Consider the following 18,389-nt stretch of genomic DNA (forward strand, 5'->3'; position numbering starts at 1 on the left):
TCAAACCTCTGGTTTGAAAACAAAGAATATACAGCACTTGATTGTGACATCAGGCACAAACAAAAAAAGTAATTACAAAACAACTTTTTATATAAATAATCTACTAACAACCAGCAAAGCGTAAAAGGCTATTTCATCTGATCACAAATTCCTAGTATTTTTAAGGCTTTTTTCCCCTGATTTAAATAAGATACACAATCAGTACAAACAGCAGAAAGCAGTAACAATTCTTCCACAAGGATAACACACACTAAAGCCCCCAGAAACAAGCCTAAGCTTTCTACCCAAACATCTTGAATTCAGACAGACCGTTTGTAGACCCCAAACACTTTTTCATCCACTCTTTAGTTACTTCATCTTTGCAACAACTTAGGAACAAAAGCAACAGATATTACAGAACATTTTGAGCAGATATTCTGTTAAACAGAAATGCTATTCATCATTATATCATTTAAGAAATGTTTTCAGAGAGCAGATGACAGTGCCAGGTGAAGTCAGATGCACTGCAAGGCCTGGCTGATAGCCATTTCACAGCAGGCACATCTCAACTGAGACGGTGATGGAGTTGCTGTGGTACCTTTCATTTTGGTTTAGACTAACTTTCAAGCCTGTGTTTCTCTTTATTGGTTACTACATCAAAGCAAGGAAATGGCAAGTAAATACGCATACCCTCATAAGATGAAAGCTTTTTTTTTTTTTGCAGCAGGCTTCTCAAACTCTCAACTCGGGATGAAGCAACAAGTCACCTCATTCAAATGAGGCAAAACTAATTACATTTTTAAAAACCTCCACTGACGAGTCATAAAGAGTCACCCGAATCCTTCTAAGAGCAGCTCTCAAACTGTCCAACATGGACCACAGAGAGGACAAAGTCTTCTTCAAAGTGAAATGCTGACAGTGCTCTTGTGGGTATTTGTTTGCCTGTTCCAGAATTAGAAGCAGTTGCTCATCTTTTGCACTTGTGCTACCTGACCTAAGCAAGTTCACAAACTTTGCAATGCAAGCCCCAAACCAGTTTTTACTGTCTTTTAACACAAAATATGTAACTCACCAATAGACAATAAGTTATTACCAACGTGCAAAGTCACTGTAAGTAATTAAGTATGAGATCACTTGGGCATACTTTATTAGGTGAACCATTCCCCATGCTACAGAGGAAGATGACTGTTTTCTGCTAAGTCTCTAACAATTTCCCCAGAGAAAACTTCTTCCCAAAACTTAAGCTGATACCACCATGGTCCATTACCAGTCTAATACTGTATCCAACACTTCAATACTCTAGAATAGTAAAATGCAGCAAATTAACAACTCCTGCCTGTGCCATTTCAGTCATCCCTGCCACATGACTGACAACTGCTACAAAAGGGGCACAACATAATATTTGGGGTAGGAAGCAATTCAGCTGTCATAGCGTGATCTGCCACTGCACAAATCAGCAGCCAAGAAGCCAAGTGACACATTAGGAAAATAATTTCTTCCTGACCCTATGGACAATTGAAGCCCTGAAGGCTAAGTATAATAGCTATTAGTCAAACTCTAAATGTTCATGGACCAAAGAAGGAAAAGGATACATATGCATATCCGCAAATTTCAAGGCCAGAAGAATCAGTCTCCTTTCCTCTTCATCTATGCTGAACAGAATACTTTCTTCTGAGAGGTATACACAGATTCCTCTGAAAATAAAACCTCTGTCCTTTCAAGCTTCGGCAAAAAGAAAATGTAACAGATTAATCTGTAACAACTTCAGTCACTCTTGCTACTAGGACATTATATGATTTCAGGGTCAAATTCTTTCAGCTTCTAGCTCGCGTATTCTTGGTTTCCTCTTCTCAGACTGTAGGTCACTACCAATAGAATATATAGAAGCTAACACTAAAAATATCCTGAGTTTCATTTTCTGTTTGTTTTCAATCTATAACCTTTAAAATGCAACTTGTTTGATTAAGTCAACTTTACTATGACAAACCCACAAAAGATAGCAGAAAAAGACCATGAAGCTAGTCTTTCCACTTGGTCCAGAAGAGCTTGTTCTACTGACAGCACTTTTTGCGCTTTCCAAACTCTTTTAAAAATGGCAAAAAACCCACCACTACCACAACCACAGCCCCCAGTTTCCAAATCACAGCTTTCTGGAAGACTGAAAGCACTATCAAGTCATTATTACCAGTAGATTCCTAAATGCTTTCCCCTTCCCTTTCCAACAACATCACCATGCTTGATGGTAAACACCTAACATGACAAAAATTAAGTCAACAGTAGCTGAACTCAAATTCCTCAAAGCTTAAGCAGCATCTTTTCACAAGTTTATACACCTAATAGACAAACCTTGCTCAAACACACCCCTATTTTGATTGTCTCTTCTCCAAGCCTTTCACATTTGGGGTTGAAACAAGAAAAATACAGACCTATAAACCATCAAATAACAAGAAAGTTTTAAAATCCTACACATCTCCAAAGCAAACAGGAACTTAATATCAAAATCACTTTAGCCAACACCAGTCTTTAGCTGCAACTGAATTACACAAAACAGAATAAATTTGCATGTAATGCCAGAGCAGGGAATATGCCAAAGCTCTTGGTACACAACAACAAAAATAATCTCCATGGCTCACAGGTTATGAGGCCTACTCTGACTGAGATCTGTTTTTTAAGGTGGCTTTGCACACTTTTCTTTAGCCATTGTTGATTTCTCCATTTTAATAGGAAAGTATATTCTGGCATATATACTTACAAAAACCATTCTGAAATATAACTTAGCTCTGGAACAGCTAAGTCAATAGCAGTGCACTGATTTACTTTTATGTTCATCATGATCATTACATGCTTTCAAGAACTGTTTTCTAAGTCTTGTCTAAACCAGTTTTAAACTGGATTTATACTAACCTGTATCATCTAGTCTACAAATTTTCTCTCAATTCTAAGAATGGTGTCCTATCTTACCAAAACAGGGAAAGATAAATTATTTAAATAATCCCTAATTTACATTAAGGGTTTTTTTAATCAAGTCCAGTTTCTAATCCTTTGTCTTAATGACTAAGTTCACTTCAAGGTAACTATAACCACATGAGCCAATTACAATGTGCTAAATGCCACTCACTTCTGTCTATGCAATTGTAATTGTTAACATTTGAATCACTACTGGTTGAAGTGCAGAACTAAACCTGGAAAAGTTATTTTTAAAGCTTTGACTACAAATTAACTGCTCATGCACAATCACACAATTTCAATCATCCTCAACAGTGGAAAACTGAGCAGCATGGGGAATACAGGCAAGTGGATACAGAATGAAAAAATAAAATTATTATGGGTGGAAAATTACATTGTGAAAAACAAAATACCATACAGGTAAGGGAAAACAGTATTATTACACTGTAATGTGAGCAATCATTTTAATCAGCTTCAGGACTACAGAAGTCTGGTGAGCCTCAAGAAACATGTCCCAGTTCAGTGTTCAACACAAATCTGTTTAAAAAAGGCCTGTGGTCTCCAAGACACACGAGTCAGTGTAGCCATCAGCCTGGACTTCTGCCTACATCCCAACAGGTGACTGTTCACTGGAAATGTAAAAGGTCACTCTCATATGAGACAGTGAATGTCAGGCAAGTGAGAATCACCAGCCAGCAGGCTTGCTTTCCAGCTAAATCCTCTTGCACCTAACCTAGGCAATTTGCTTGTTTATTTTCCAGTACTCCATAACAAGAGGAAACTAATAATTTTTCCAACAGACCTCAGAAACGGCCATTACAACAAAGACAATACATGTGTAAAGATCACATGTACAAATGCCACACTTCAAAGTCTTTTTATGCAGAAACATATTTATTCTTTCTTCATTATTAAAACCTCTAATGACCATCCCTCAAAAAACCAACTAGCTGAATTTGTATTTTCTGTTTATATATTAAATTTGAAATAGAACCATTCCTAGATAATGCACTTTAATCATCATGTGAAATGAAAAAGCAATACATTAAGCTAAATAACAAAAAGACAATCTTCATCAAAACCCTCATTTTGTACAAGTGATTAAAAAAAAAATTCCGATGTTACACAATACATACTCAAGTAAGTTCATATGTACCAACCTATGCCCAAGTTGATACAAGCGAAAGTGACACTAGATCATTTGCACTGTAATACCTGAGCACACTGCTGACTACTTCACAGTGGGGCGGGGAAAAGATTTCTATTTTACTGCATACTACAGCACAAATTGAGTGTATCACTGACACCCAACTAAGCCTGCATATAATCTTTCACTAACTTACTTTTGTGTCATTTCTGCCTTCAGATAAAAGACAAGCTTCTTTACTCAGCAAGGCCCTTCTCTAGTAAGAAGAGCTGTCACATTGCACTCATTCACTCATCACTTTTCCCCTTAGTTAAGACTGATGCTGATTTTTAAGAGTTCAGTCACCAGTTTTTAAAGCTAGCCACAGAACAGAAAGTAACAATATGATTCTGATTCAAAACACAGGCTCTAGACAGACAATGAAGCTACTGCTTAGACTGAGAAAGGAAAGAAGTGAGTCTCCACCCTGAAGCCCCTGCTCATGCGTCTGGCCCACAACATTTGTTTCACACTTCAGAAGACAGTGCAACTGCTTAAAGGTTTATTTTAACACTGATGTGTTCTGTGATAGATATATCCTTGCAAAAAAATTAAACAAACATACATAGAAACAGACAAGCTCACTGAAAATAACAAGTGCCACACCTAACAATCTGCTTTTATTTATTTTCCTAACAAAATGACATTAGGTGATTTCAGATCGACACACGCAAACCCCCTGTATTTTACTTATATACCATTATTCTCAGATGCTTATTCTGTACTCAGCCTGTATTTCTGCCTTACAGAAATGTACATTTCCATCCACTTCAACTAAAGCAATTATTATTTTCAAATAGTTTTTTGTGGGTTTTTTTTGTAATGAGTTTAAACATTCATCTGCTATTGGCCAAAATGGTGGATTTCAGGTGGTAGGAATAAAGGCTATAAAATTTCACTTGGAAAAAAACGCCAAAATACTACTTTGAAAGCTTCCAGATGCTTTAAGTAGGTGTTTTAAACTTTTCAAAATTTTCAATTGTTCCTCCAAAGATATTTATTTCCTGACTCCAAAATGCTTCTCAAGAGATAATACTCAATTCCATTCATAGGGGGGGTATGAATGAGAAAACTTTAAAATATATTTTAAAAAAATTAAATAAAAAGGAGAAATCATTCTCTCAGCAGGAGAAAAAACTTTCATGCATGCTATTTTTAAGCCAAAAAGAACAATACTCCTGACACTCATGGAAACTTCTCAGAAATCTTTTAAAGAAAGTAAAAAATTTAAAAGGAAGCTAAAGAGAAAACAAACATCTGCAAATAGTATCCATTTTTTTCTGCTTTGGGCCATACAAAATGTGGCTTTCTATTCTTTCAAATGACAGCAATTTTAAAATGTCAGTATGTTAAATTAAATTACACTCCCATACATGTATCGTTATTAAACATGTACAGACAAAATTATTTGGAACTACCCTCAGAAACAAGTTTTCCTGCAATGAGAGGCGAAAAACAAGAGTCCCTTCAAACTACTCTTAAGGATTTACCTCAATTTCTCGGGTTTTAGAACAGAAACTTTTCATTGTGGTAGTTTTACTACTCGTGTAGCACTGAAAACTGATGTGTGAAAAGGTAACATACACTTAATGGGATTCTAATCTTTATAGCATATAGAAATATTCAATATGGAGCTCGCCAGAAACAACAGTCAGTTCATTGCTTCTGGAGCCTCAGGAGAACAATGCATTAAATGACAATCATTTCATTTATTACCATTAATATCACTCTTCCAAACTTATACTCTTATGAAATGAACCACTGAACAGACCCCCACTTACATAAAAAAATTGATTGTGTTGACACAGTGGAAAGACCTACCTAAAAGGTACATCCAGGATGATTAATGACATTAATAAACACCAACAGAGATCAAGCATTGTTCTCCACACCATAGAAAAGAGGAAGGAAGACGCAATTTTCAGAGTTTCCAAAAAGCCCTCCACAGAACAGGAAGGTGACAGAGGCAGGCAGATACCTCCTGATCTAGATGTCTTGCTGGCAGTGTGAATGCAATCAGCTAAGAGCTACAGCTTATGCTCTGCAGACACTGCTCAGTTTTCCATCCTCACTCCTACCTTGCTACCTACTACAGAGGATGCTTTCTATCACTCATCTTACGGCACAGAAACAGTAGTCTACTAAGTGAGAGTTCTGCTCTCCTCCCTGCCCTGATTTTGCCTCCCTCCCTTTTTGTCTTGATCAGTTATCATGTAGGGTAGAACCATATGAATTTTTAGAACAAGGATACATGGACAACACAATTATTTAGATTTCGCTGTGCAACAGTTGCAACTTGGTTTATACCAAGTTACTGGAGAGATGTATCATTGGGAGGGAGGAGCACAGTATCTCTGCCCCTCCTATGCTCACTTAGCTAACTCAAGTGTCCACTGGAAACAGCTATTAAGCCTGAAGACAAGTAAAAAACAATGACAAGATAATGCTTGTTCAGCTACCATATAAAGTTTATAAACACAACAACTGAAGGCCAGAAAAAGGTAGAAAAGGCCTAATGTTAAAGCCATAGTGTTAATGATGTGGCAGTAACACTACTTATTGATTGCTGAGCACAGCAGTCTGTTGACTTGCCATGAGGGAACACAGACCAGCAGGAAAAAGCTGGCTGCAAGGTCTGATAAAACCAGAGGAGAAAAGGGTGGAGATGAACAGCTGAAAGTTTTGAAAGAAGATAATACAGAGCAAAAAAAAAATGAAACAAAACAGGCAAATTTCAGTTTGGGGGGAACACTCCAAAAACCTTAATAAAAATTAAAGGTGCAAGTAGGCATAGGGAAATGAAAGGATTGCAGAAATGCAATTTAGCTACCTATGACACCTTGGAAGCGGTTACCCCTCAGAAGTAAATAAACAATCTCTTCTGGTCAGACTCTTTTACAAGCAGCTGTGATGATCCAAGTTGACAACTGGTACAACATAGATCATGAGTTCACCCAGTAACTCCAACCTTTAGGCTTACTGACAGAATATGTTATGGAGAGACATCTAATTCTACTTGGAAGATTGCAACAACCACTCGTCACTTAGTTGCCCCCTAAAACAAACCTTCACTCAAAAATACCTCCCATGTCTACTTTGATGCTTAGTACTCAGTCTCAACCCAAACAGGCACACCTGTACTAAATTCAACATTAGAGGCACTTTTTTCAAAAAACAGCTATTTTTAAAGCAGAATTAATTAAATAATGCTAAATAAATAAATGTTTTATTCAATCTCTGAGATACTTAGTCTAGTCTTTTTCCCTAGAGAAATTTCATTTAATCAAAGGAAGAAGTCCCAGCACTCACTGAAACTCTGATCAAATTTTCCCTGATGAACTGGAAGTTCATTTCAGTCTTTTTTCCATCAGATAATGATATTTCAGTAGTACTGATGGGCAGAGTGACTTCACTTGTGAAGTTTCAGACTCTGTCAATGACTACCATCGCTCCTTCAGCATCAAATGCAATCAGGTTTCTCCCAAAACAAGGGATTTATTAATCTTTTCAGTATTTTGGAAGATACAGGTCAGCCATTTAGTTATACTACAGGTCAACTGACAAGATATATGATAATATAAAAGTAGCTGTATCATAATATAAAAGTTACACGTACACACACCCCTTCCTTACCTTCTTATACTTAGGAGAGACAACTTCAAGGGCAAGAGTAGCCTCAGTACTTCCTAGTACACACTAAATAATGGTAATTTCTGGTATCTCTAAACTGCCTGTTGCTGGCTCCAGAGATTGAAGTTACACACAGGTTCAGAATACCAAAAAGCAAACACACGAGGAAATGGTTTCTAGTAAGGACCAAGTACTCCATGTCCTCCATCGCAAGAAAGGAATAGTCAAAACCTTGGCAACATTAACTATCCAAATCTCTCAGTATTTCCATAGACATTATAACTGCACAGATTTTTAAGCATTACTTTAATACATCTTGTATATTAACATGTAAACCTCAATTGAATGTATTTTTATATTGCCAGCAGCTGGCAAAGACAAAAACTAATAACTGTATTATGCTTCACATGAAAGATGGGACACAAATATGCCTTTTGAAACAAATTTTTCAAGAGAAAGAACAAAAACACGGGGACAAAGCGTATGTGATCCACGATTACAGAAATAAGGAATGGTTGACAAGGTCTTGTTTTTATATGTGATCACACTCTTTTAGTGATGCAGCAACCCATGAAGCTTCCTGGTACAATTACAACTCTGCTTCTACCAAAATTATATCTAAATTACTATTACCATAGCAGTGACTTCACCACAGAGTTACATTAAAAGACTTCTGTCTTACAGATATTCCCATCACCTGCAACAAAACTATTGCAAGTTCCAACTAAGTTTTAAGATCACAAGGGAAATACAAAATATTGAGACAAGGAAACTGAGGGTGGAATGGACCTTAAGACTGTGATCCAGCTCAACCTTCTGCAAAGTACAGTGAATGCTGAATTTGGATGATGTTGCTGTTGTTTAGCTGGGCCTTGAAAACCCCCAAAGTCAGAGATTCCACAACCTCTCTATATGTTTCAATTCCTGATCATCCACACGGTGAAAGAGAGACTCATTATGTCAAGGCAGAAGATCATAGCCATCCTGACCAGAAGCCCGTGACAGATGGGGGAGTCAGTGATCCATGCAGGAGCCAAGCCGAGCGGACCCACGCCTGTGCTGGGCTGCATGTCTGGGCTGGTCAGCAGGCCCGTGCTGCACGTACTCCGTGGCTGCAGGGGGAGCCCAGCCAGCCCTCTGAAACAGAGAAGCTGCAGCCAACACCACAAGCGATTATACCACCAGAGTGGCCTTGCTTTATCTGAAAGTGCAGATGGAAGCTCCCATGTGAGCATCCTTTCTGCCTGACGGCAAAAATTATGAATAGAGTTGTCTTCTTGCAAGGAAATCCAGCAACAGAGCAACATGGGGGTAACCTTTCTATGGATGGGGTCTGCACAGCGTGTTGCACATGGACTCTTCAAAGGTGTGTTTGGTGCTGTACAATTCAGGGTTCCCAGCATCAAAAGAGATCCAAGATTATCTATACTATTATCTCTTTATATGGTTAGCTTCAATAAACAGAATTTTCAATGGTGTTTTATAGTGTCCAAGTGCCTCTCTTATTCAGATCATTACAGAGCAACATCTCCCGGCACTAAACAAACTTTCCATTTCACTTTATGACCACTGTCATAGGCTCCAGCTATGCATCTCTGTGAGGAGTTTGGCTCCATTTTCCTCCATAAACTACTTTGATATTGGCATGCTGTCACAAGATCCCTCAGCCTCCATTCCTAGGTCATGCACATATTGACCATCCTTGCAGACTTCCTGTGGGATGGCAGAGAACAAAACTGGACACAGGGTTTTAGGTGTGGTCTATTAAATGCTGAGTAAACAGGAACAATCACTTTGCTCAGCCCAGTGGCTACACTCCTATATGTTGCCAGGGTACACTGCTGACTCATGTATAGCATTTCCAGGTTGTATTCCCTGCAGGTGGTTATTCTGTCCCATCTAAAGGGCTTTCCATTTGTCCTTTTTGGATTTCATGAAGGTCCTGTCAGTTCATTGTCTTGTCCTGCTTAGATCTCTCCAAAATGCAGACTTGCCCTTGAGCACAGATACATTCCAACTCCAGATCAGAGACAAAGATACAAAGCAGGACAGGTCCCGGAATAGAGTCAGGAAGAGCTCCTCGTAGTCAGTCTCTGAGGTAGAACATGAACCACTGCAGAGAATAAACTAAAACCATACACCTTGTAGTTTATCTAGTTGCCTGGATAATTTTCATTATTATCTACAAATTCCACTTGTAAATATTTATACAGTACTTTGGTGTAACTCACTGATTCACTTAGACTTCTTCTGTGTTTCTAGATGTTTTAATATTTATTTACAAGCTTCAGAACAAGAAGTCTTTAAATTCATTTAACATATTATGACACTTATCAGGAAATGCTGCAAACTACTTAAATCAATACCATGCTCGTATACAACTTTGTCTCCTATCATCACTCCCTCAAATGGTGATTTAATCTGTTTAACATCATACTAATTGTGCTTCCTCACTTAACTTAAAAAAACCTAACCCTATAACCAAGGGTTGTCTGGAATTTTTCTCATTTAAGTAACTTTAAAAAGTCCACACACATCCTATTATATCAAATCCATACAGTCCAACATAGATCTAGGTGTTCAACTGAACAACAAACTGCTTTATGAAGAACAGGTGATGATCCATTTATAAAATAACTTAAAAAAACTAAGCATGTTTCATTAGAGTCAGCCAAACAGTTCTATTACATAGCATTTTGTAGCTTCATAGAGTACACAGACAGAAGGAGCTGTTACGTGTGTAGTTTCATTTCTTGTACAGTTCCTTCCACTAAATTTCACCCAGATATCTCTAAAACCAGTTTGATAAGGACAGCAAAATTCCTGTTCTCAGATGGTTCTCTGCTGCTAGCTATGCCAGGTAGTAGGAGGAGAGGTATTAAAAATGCATCTATGATACTCTTAGTGAGAAAATTAATCTGGTAATTGTACCAGGAAAATCTCAGACTAGTGAAGCACCTCAATTTTTTCCTCCTTTTCAGAGATTGGAATTACATGGCAATCCTTCAACTCTTTGCTATTTCCCCATTACATCCAAGGTTTTCAAAAAGAGAAGGATATGATCCTGGTTTAGTCCCTTTAATATTCCAGAGCAAAAGTTATCCAAGGATGCTTATGGAAAAATGTTAAAACCATATTTCAAAGATGCTAAATGCAAATGCTGCATCACATCTTTGCTGCAGTCAGTAAATCACTAATAATTCCATAAGGACAGTTGAGAAAACAGAAATACAGAACAGTCCTGCATACCATTAAAATTTTAACAGCTGCCTCAATCAAATCTGTATCTGACACAAGTTTATTCTTTGCTTGTATTCATGACAGGAAAGATAAACGGGAAGTATTTAGCTCTAATGGTCACTGGTTCCTTCGGTTTCTCCCTATGCAAGAAGCAATTCTGCATCCTCTGTCTCGGTATAAATAATCAAAAATGCTAAAATACTAACACAAATTTTTTGAAAAACAAGAATTATTTTTAAAATAACTATAAATTTGAGTTCAAACTCAAGTTTGCTAACTTCCACAGTGTGAATAGATCAGATCAGTTGCTTTCATTGTAAGGACCAATTGTGCTCAACTTTTGAAACTACAGGATAATGCAGCCTTGAAGTGCCCCCAGAGGCACCACCCCACGACCTGATCAGAGAAGATCTAGTTAGAGGAGGTTCCTCAGGGTATTACTCAGTTCGGTTCCAGGTACCTCCACTTACTGCTATGAAGAGTGGAAATTTAATTCAAGTGCTGTCCTTTAGAGAAAATAAATAAATAAATAAATAAAGGCACTTTCTTGCACTCCTGTTATATCCAAGTAAGTTCATTCTGTAGACTGACAAAGTCAGGGGTGCTATACTGGACAGAAGGTATGAACAAGAGAAATAAATGAGATCATTACAGACTTCTGTTCTTGCTGAACACACAAACACAGGAACAAACCAAACTGGTTCTAGTCTGTGCTTCAGTCACATAACTTTTACTGCTCGTTATGCATGAACCACAGCATCCACCACTCACTGTCAAACTCCCAGATCATTTACCAAGTTTACTGCTTGAAAAGATTCTTTGAACTTACAGGCTCAGTAAATCACACTGTGTAAGCATAATGTGTATCACTTTAAGCAGTGTAAAACAGGGTAGGCTTTGAAATAAAGTGACTCACAGCAAACATCCAAGCAAACAGCTGAAAATTTTAACATGCACAAATACATCCAAATGACTCAGAGCAATCCATACTGCAATCATTCACAAAAAAAATCACAACTGAAAGCTTTAAGTAATGTAAAGCCTATCAACTTCCGTTGATACACTCTGTGGAATTTCATCATATTAGGCATTACACAAATCCATAGCAAGTTCCTTCAAGGGATGACAATCCAAGGCCCTGAACTGAGTGCACAATCCTTCAATAACCTCTGTAGGTGAGGGGACCCCAGTCTGCTTCCCATGTGCTATATAACTGAACACCAGTGAGGGAGAAAGAGGTGCAGGGAGAGAATAGCACCCACTTTGAGATCACATTGACAGTCATGGAAAACATGGGGTCTCAAATTCCTGTCCACTGCAGTAAAATTAGTCCTCTTAGTCCAAAGATTTCACAAACAAGGAAGAAACTATTCAATCCAACACGCGGTCAATATCTTTCATTCACAAGTGCAAAGACACAGTGCAAAGCTAAACAGCTGTCCCACACTTTAGTTTCAAAACCACAGACAGCATGGTCAATTTTTATCCACTGTGTTTTCCTCACACTCTTCATGATTCTGATGTGCTACTTCAACTGCTGGAGTGTTTTCAGTTTGATTGAGGTCCCTCTTTCTGAATCACACTTTGATTTAAGTCAGGGTCAAAACACCACATAAAACTTAATGCTGGCATGCTGTAGATTAGTTCTGACAGCAGGATATGACAAACTGGCAGTATATGTGAAGAGACTTTTTATAATATTAAACATATAAGCTTTCTCTCTATCATCCAATATTAATCTAGTTTTGATAATCTTGTGAAGCATCCTGGTTTGCTATTTTAGATATCAGTAAAAAACAAAAAGGAAAAGTTATTTGTCTGAGATTAGAAATAATGACAAAAATGAAATCAGAGTTCCAACATATCAGCGCACTGCTCTGATGACAATATCCCACTTACACTCAGTAACTAACTCAATTTCTAGGAAGCTAGAAGAGAATACATCAAGCACTAGGAATAAAAGGTCCTATTTTCACTGGTCTATCTGGTATCGTAACGTAGATGTTTAAACAGATTTTTTTCCCCAGATCCAGCACTAAAATGTAACTTCAAAAATTACAGTCAGCAACTGAACATAGCCTAAATATCAACCTTGCTCTACCTGCACCTCTCTTGTGAACAGATGGGTAGGCAAGAGAACTATCAAAGTAGTCTCAACAGGCTTTCAGTCAGCTGGCCAAATAAAAGGGGGATTTTTAAAAAATGAGTTTAAAGTGAAGAGTACAAAGTAAAGATTTTCTAAAAATATATAAATGTATACAAATAAGGGACCAAACACAAAACAATTCGGGTAAAAAGCATCCTCATGTCATACATTTATCTTCAAAACACTTAACTTATCATGGGGTTATGACATTACTATGGCTTCCAGCAACCTAAAACAGAGAAGGCTATTCTGTGTATATTGTCTGTCCTGTCCTCCCCCTAAAGAGAAAAACCCAAAACAAAACAAACCGCAAAACACCAAATGAAAAGCACACCGATATAAACTGATAAAATGTCCTCAATCCATGTGGCAATACAGAATGTGTCAGTTACACTAGGAAAGGATAAGCCTTACAAAAATCCTGAAAATCATACGTATTTGCTAAAGAAACTCTAAAGTTATTTTTTGCCCCTCCTAAATAGCAAGAGGCTCTTTGAGACTGAAATTTTTTCCTGCCATGTCATTCTTTTGCAATGGTTCACAGATTTCCTATGTGAAAAAAAACAAACATAAAATTTTACAACCTTCTCAGTCTTACTCATTCCTCAGCAATACATGGGCACCCATGAGGACCCAGCTAGGCACAAAAGAAGAAAAGTCACATATCAGTGTTTAGTCTGAAATTGTTGTTTAAGGCTCCCTGGCTGGTTCATCCACAGATTTCTCTACTCTGATATCTTTTCAGACACCAGATAATTTCCACAAGTTCTATTTCTCTAGAACAGAGGGAGTGTACAGTAATGCCACAGTTCCTCAAGACTTTGATTTACAGCTAGAACATGCAAACCATTTCAGTTTTACTTCTTTCTTTTAGGCAAAGATGTTTATGTTACATTTTTCCCCCCTCAAACTCCTTAACTAAGATTGGGTACTAGAAACAGTCATGTCTATCTAGAATACTCCAGCATCAATCTTCTTTCTACTTGTGACAGCTCCATCCATAAAGAACTGCTTGCTGGTCCTTCTCCACATATAGCCAGCATAATCTTTTCTCCATCAGCTCCAGCATTCCCCCAGTTTCTCCTCACATATATTCAAGGGAAGAAGAAAAGAGTGTTCTCCACATTCGTTTTTCACTTTCTTTTGTCATATTCTGATCTATTCTTCACACACTATTCACCTGGCACTTACTTCTATCAAGTTTTTTTCTCTACCAATTTCACTGGAGTATGTACTGCACTGTGTCTTACCACAGACACCTTCAACTCAGTAGTGCTCAGGAGCAACAATGCACAACCTCAGCCCTAATCCCTATCCACAGCTTCCTTCCTGCAGCTGTAGTGAAAAATGTATGCCCACATTTGGAAGATGGAAAGGATATTCCTAGCTACTTCCCTGCTTCCTGGCTATTATTTTTAAACTGTGCCTTACTACGTTTAACTTGACACAACCTGGTAAAAGCTAAGGCACTTAAGGACAGAGCCTGAAAACCCTTCCTTTCTTCTCAACTACTGTTTCATTTTGAGCTCCCAACTTGGTCTAAAGGCCCAGTGTCTAAAGTGGTCCTTCCTCTCCTGTGCTCAGTCACTACCTCTTGCACTCTGATTGTACTTATACTGTAACATAAGACCAGGGGGACTAGATCTCACAAGTCTCTTTAATTTTTGTCTTGCTTTAAAATTATTGTTTAGCTTATGTTTTGTTTTGCTTTTTTTAAATCCAGGATTTAAACAGTCATTGCACTCAGCAAACAGAAGACTGCAAGACAACACTTTCCAACATGTGATTCACAAATGCAGATTGCCAGTGAATTCTGCTCAGGAGTCCATAAAAGCTGAATAACTGAGGAAAAAAACCAAACAAACACCAAAGAAACACTTATTGGTGACCTTAGATGTACCACTCACAGACTACCCTAAGCAGCAGAACACTTGGCAAGAAAAACACATGTTAGAAATCTGAAGACTAAAAGAAATCCATGTTCTATTAGAGAAACAAATTTACCTTTTGAAAATGACTGATGTGCTGCTGGGATGTTTTAAGTAACAGACCGTATAAACAGAAGTAAACATTATCAGTACAAACCATTCCATTTTCTTGAAGGGCTTCAATCGTATCTGTTCAAACTCCATGAATCTAAAACTGCCTTTGTTTATTTAGAATGCCAAGAAAGTCCACATAGAAAAAAAAACAGCATCTTCTTCAACAATTAACTGAACCAGACCACGGCCTCAGCTGTCACAACTTTTAGGGTATGAATCAATTCCATCACACCAGTATATGACATCACTGACAAAGCTTATAAACACATATACCTTACTACCTGTGAAGGAATGCAATCACAATCAGAGTTAAAAATAGAAATTTCTCATGGCACCTCTAGGCATACGACTAGCCCCTCCTTGCTAAGCTCCTATTCCATACTCTTTTTGTTCTTACTCTTTTTTATTCTTACTCTGTTTCTTCCTGCCAGACCTCAATCTCCTCCCTCCTCCAGTGCAGCAACTTGCCTGAAAAGCAAATTCTCCTGTCCAGCCAAAGTAAATCTGTTTCACCTGCTTTAGTAATACATTATATTTACCTGCTGCTTTTTCATGCTGCCACACAGCCATGCTTTCAAGTAGACTAGGAGTCTGCATCTTGGAAATGCTTGAAAGCTGTTCTCAGCAATGCTACAGATTATGCTTAGGTGTTTCGCTCGGGGCTTTTTTTCCTTGCTAAACCACAATGAAAAGACTTCATGCCAAGATCACAGACACTACAAGTTAGGGAAAGTCAGACAGTGACTTTATAAAGTTTGGAGAAAACGCCACCGACCCTGCAAAGGCTCCGAATACCTGTCAAAAGTTCGGGAACGAAAAGGGGTGTCCCACTGTCACTTGGTGAAGAAGTAAAATCTAATCCATACAAAAGCGTGCATTTCTGCCCTTTCTCATGCAGCTTCGCCAGTCTGTTTGGCTTGGCTTCGTCTCCTGCTGGAAGCCTGCCGCAGGGAAACCAGCTAAGCGCGAGAAAGCCTCGTATTTTATTTATTTATTTCCCTTTCCCCTATTTAAAGGGCAGCTCCAGCTCCATCCCCGTAGCTGTCAGGGAGGAGAAATCCCCGCGAAACGTCAGCGACACACACACAGACACACAGGGACACAGACACACACACACACCCGCACTCCGGCGGCCGCGGTGGCGGGGCGGGGGAAGCAGCGCCGCGACTCCCCGCACGCCCCGGGCAGCGGCAGCCGGCGGGATGCGGGAGCCGGCGGGATAGCACAGCCGCCGGGATGCGGGACAAGGGACGGCGACCCCGGGGCGCCTCCCCAGCCGCCCCCCCCACCCCGCCGCCGGGGAGCGGGCGCGGGCCGCGGCCGCCAACGGCCCCACCGCCGCCGGAGGAAGAATAGGAGGAGCGGGGGGAAGGAGGACAAGGAAGGGAAGGGAAATCTGGGTCTCACCTTCCTTCTCGGCCCGGGCCGTGTGGAGGAGCAGCGCCAGCGCGAAGCGCAGCGCCGCGCCCCGCCAGGCGGCTACCCAGCCGCCGGCGCGGGGGAAGGGGCAGCTACCGGGGGAGCAGCGGAGGCAGCGGGGGGAGCAGCGGGGGCAGCCGGGCGCCGCCGTCATCGCGCTGCCGCCACCGCCGCCGCGGGTCCGCCGAGTGTCCGCGTCTGCCTCCGGCCGGGCCGCGGCGCGCGCGCGGAGGAGCTCGGGGAGGGGCGGGGCGGACACCCCCGCGAGCACGCGCTGCGGCTCCTGACGCGCGTGTCACGGGCCCGCCACGCCCCCTGGCGAGGCCACGCCCCCACCGGGCGAGGGCGGAGAGCAGGTGCCATTTTAAGTGCGGGCAGGGCGCCCCTTCCCTCAACCCGCCTGCTCTGGCCATAGGGGTGCCCATTAGGTCGCTTTGGTTTGTTTTGGTTTTTTGGGTGTTTTTTTTTGTTTGTTTGTTTTTTTTTTTTTTTAAATTATTATTCTTTTCTTTTCCCTCTTTTTTTAAATGTGATTTTAGATCTCCTGTAAGCGTTGGCTGTTCGCGGTGGGGTCATTCCGTGTCTTTGGCGCTCTCTTCTCCCGGTCTCCGGGAGGGCCGGGGGACGCTGTTGTTTGCCTGCCGAGGCCGTCGGGGCTTTTCCCAAGCACGTCCAAGATGGCGACGGGCGGGCAGCTCCTTCTGTGCGCGGTGCCCCGCGGCCTCGCTGGAGAGACAGGGGCGTTTCTCTCCGGCGTGCCTGTCCTCCCGAGTCTTCCCAGCTGGAGGCCCGGAGTGTTGTGCGGCAGGGGTATCGATAGTTTCACCCTGAGGGAATCACTTTTACCTCAGCTGCTGCGCCGGGCCGGTCCTGTCGGCACAGCAGCCTTGGCCGCAGCAGAAGCGGAGCACTGGGAGGTTTTGCGTGCCTTAGGCGCGGTGAGACCCTGTGCTGGAGCTGGGGTGTGACACCATGCGTCTGCCACTCTTGAGGGAAGACGTGTACCTACCTATCCCTGTTTGGGTGACACGCGTGGCCGTAAGGCCTTTGGGAACGCCTGGAATGAATTTGCAGGGGAGGAGAAGGCGCATTGTTAAATATATGAGGTTGGTGTCTGTCAAGTGGAGGTTACACTGGGAAATGGGTCCGTGGAACCAGTGCAGACAGAAACTCTGATACCAGGTGTGCCATGCGGAAATGCTCCCAGTATGTGAACTGGTTATCGACTTTTCAGGACTGAAAGTCTCAAAGTCATCTTGAATAAAGTATTGAAAGCAAAAGTCTGTAGTACAGTCTATTCGCTGAAGAACTGCTTTAGCTTTTTAGAATAAAAACATGTATGCATCCACGTGCTGGTCTTAACTGCTCATTTCACCACCTGATCAACATGTCACACTGGGTTTGAAGTGGTTGAACACATCATTGAATTTCATCTGTCACAACAGGATAACAGATCGTGGTAGTGTAATAGAGCCAGAGTCTCCAAGGGACTAACAGCCTAACTAAAAATAGTGTTTGTTATGGCTCTTACACAGTCGTAACATGCACTGTTCGTTGTTAGAACTCCCTAAAGACACCTTGAAACTCTGGATGTGGTTGTTTTGTTGAATGATGGCCACAGCATCAGCTAGGTTTATTTTCAAGGCAGAAATGGAATGTTAGAAACTTTTCCCAGCAATAATGATTGTTTCCAGAAGACATGTGAGGAGGAACCAAAGGCTTCTGTGTAATTACTAATCTTTCAAAGTTGCATAGTCTTTTGACTACTGCATTGAAAATGGGTATATACAAATCATTGATT

At 40.5% G+C, this 18,389-nt stretch overlaps 1 protein-coding gene and 1 long non-coding RNA gene across 3 annotated transcripts in view; one reads left to right on the forward strand and one right to left on the reverse strand.

The window, feature by feature from the left end:
* The window catches only part of TMEM131 (transmembrane protein 131), a 90,944-nt gene extending 74,176 nt beyond the window's left edge, over positions 1 to 16,768 (reverse strand). For both annotated transcript variants that reach the window (XR_004496903.1, XM_015623156.2), the window contains exon 1: positions 16,577 to 16,768. Coding sequence is in view for 1 of the 2 variants with exons in the window: in XM_015623156.2 (XP_015478642.1) it covers positions 16,577 to 16,742 (166 nt within the window). In the remaining variant the exon portion in view is untranslated. The remainder of the gene's footprint in view (positions 1 to 16,576) is intronic.
* A 157-nt stretch (positions 16,769 to 16,925) lies between these two features.
* On the forward strand, positions 16,926 to 17,936 carry LOC117243931. The gene is made up of 2 exons (XR_004496053.1): positions 16,926 to 17,016; positions 17,128 to 17,936. It is a non-coding gene; the product is annotated as an uncharacterized LOC117243931 (long non-coding RNA).
* The last annotated feature ends 453 nt before the right edge of the window (positions 17,937 to 18,389 follow it).

The sequence above is a fragment of the Parus major genome, chromosome 1 (assembly GCF_001522545.3).
Source record: "Parus major isolate Abel chromosome 1, Parus_major1.1, whole genome shotgun sequence".
NCBI classification, from domain to species: domain Eukaryota; kingdom Metazoa; phylum Chordata; class Aves; order Passeriformes; family Paridae; genus Parus; species Parus major.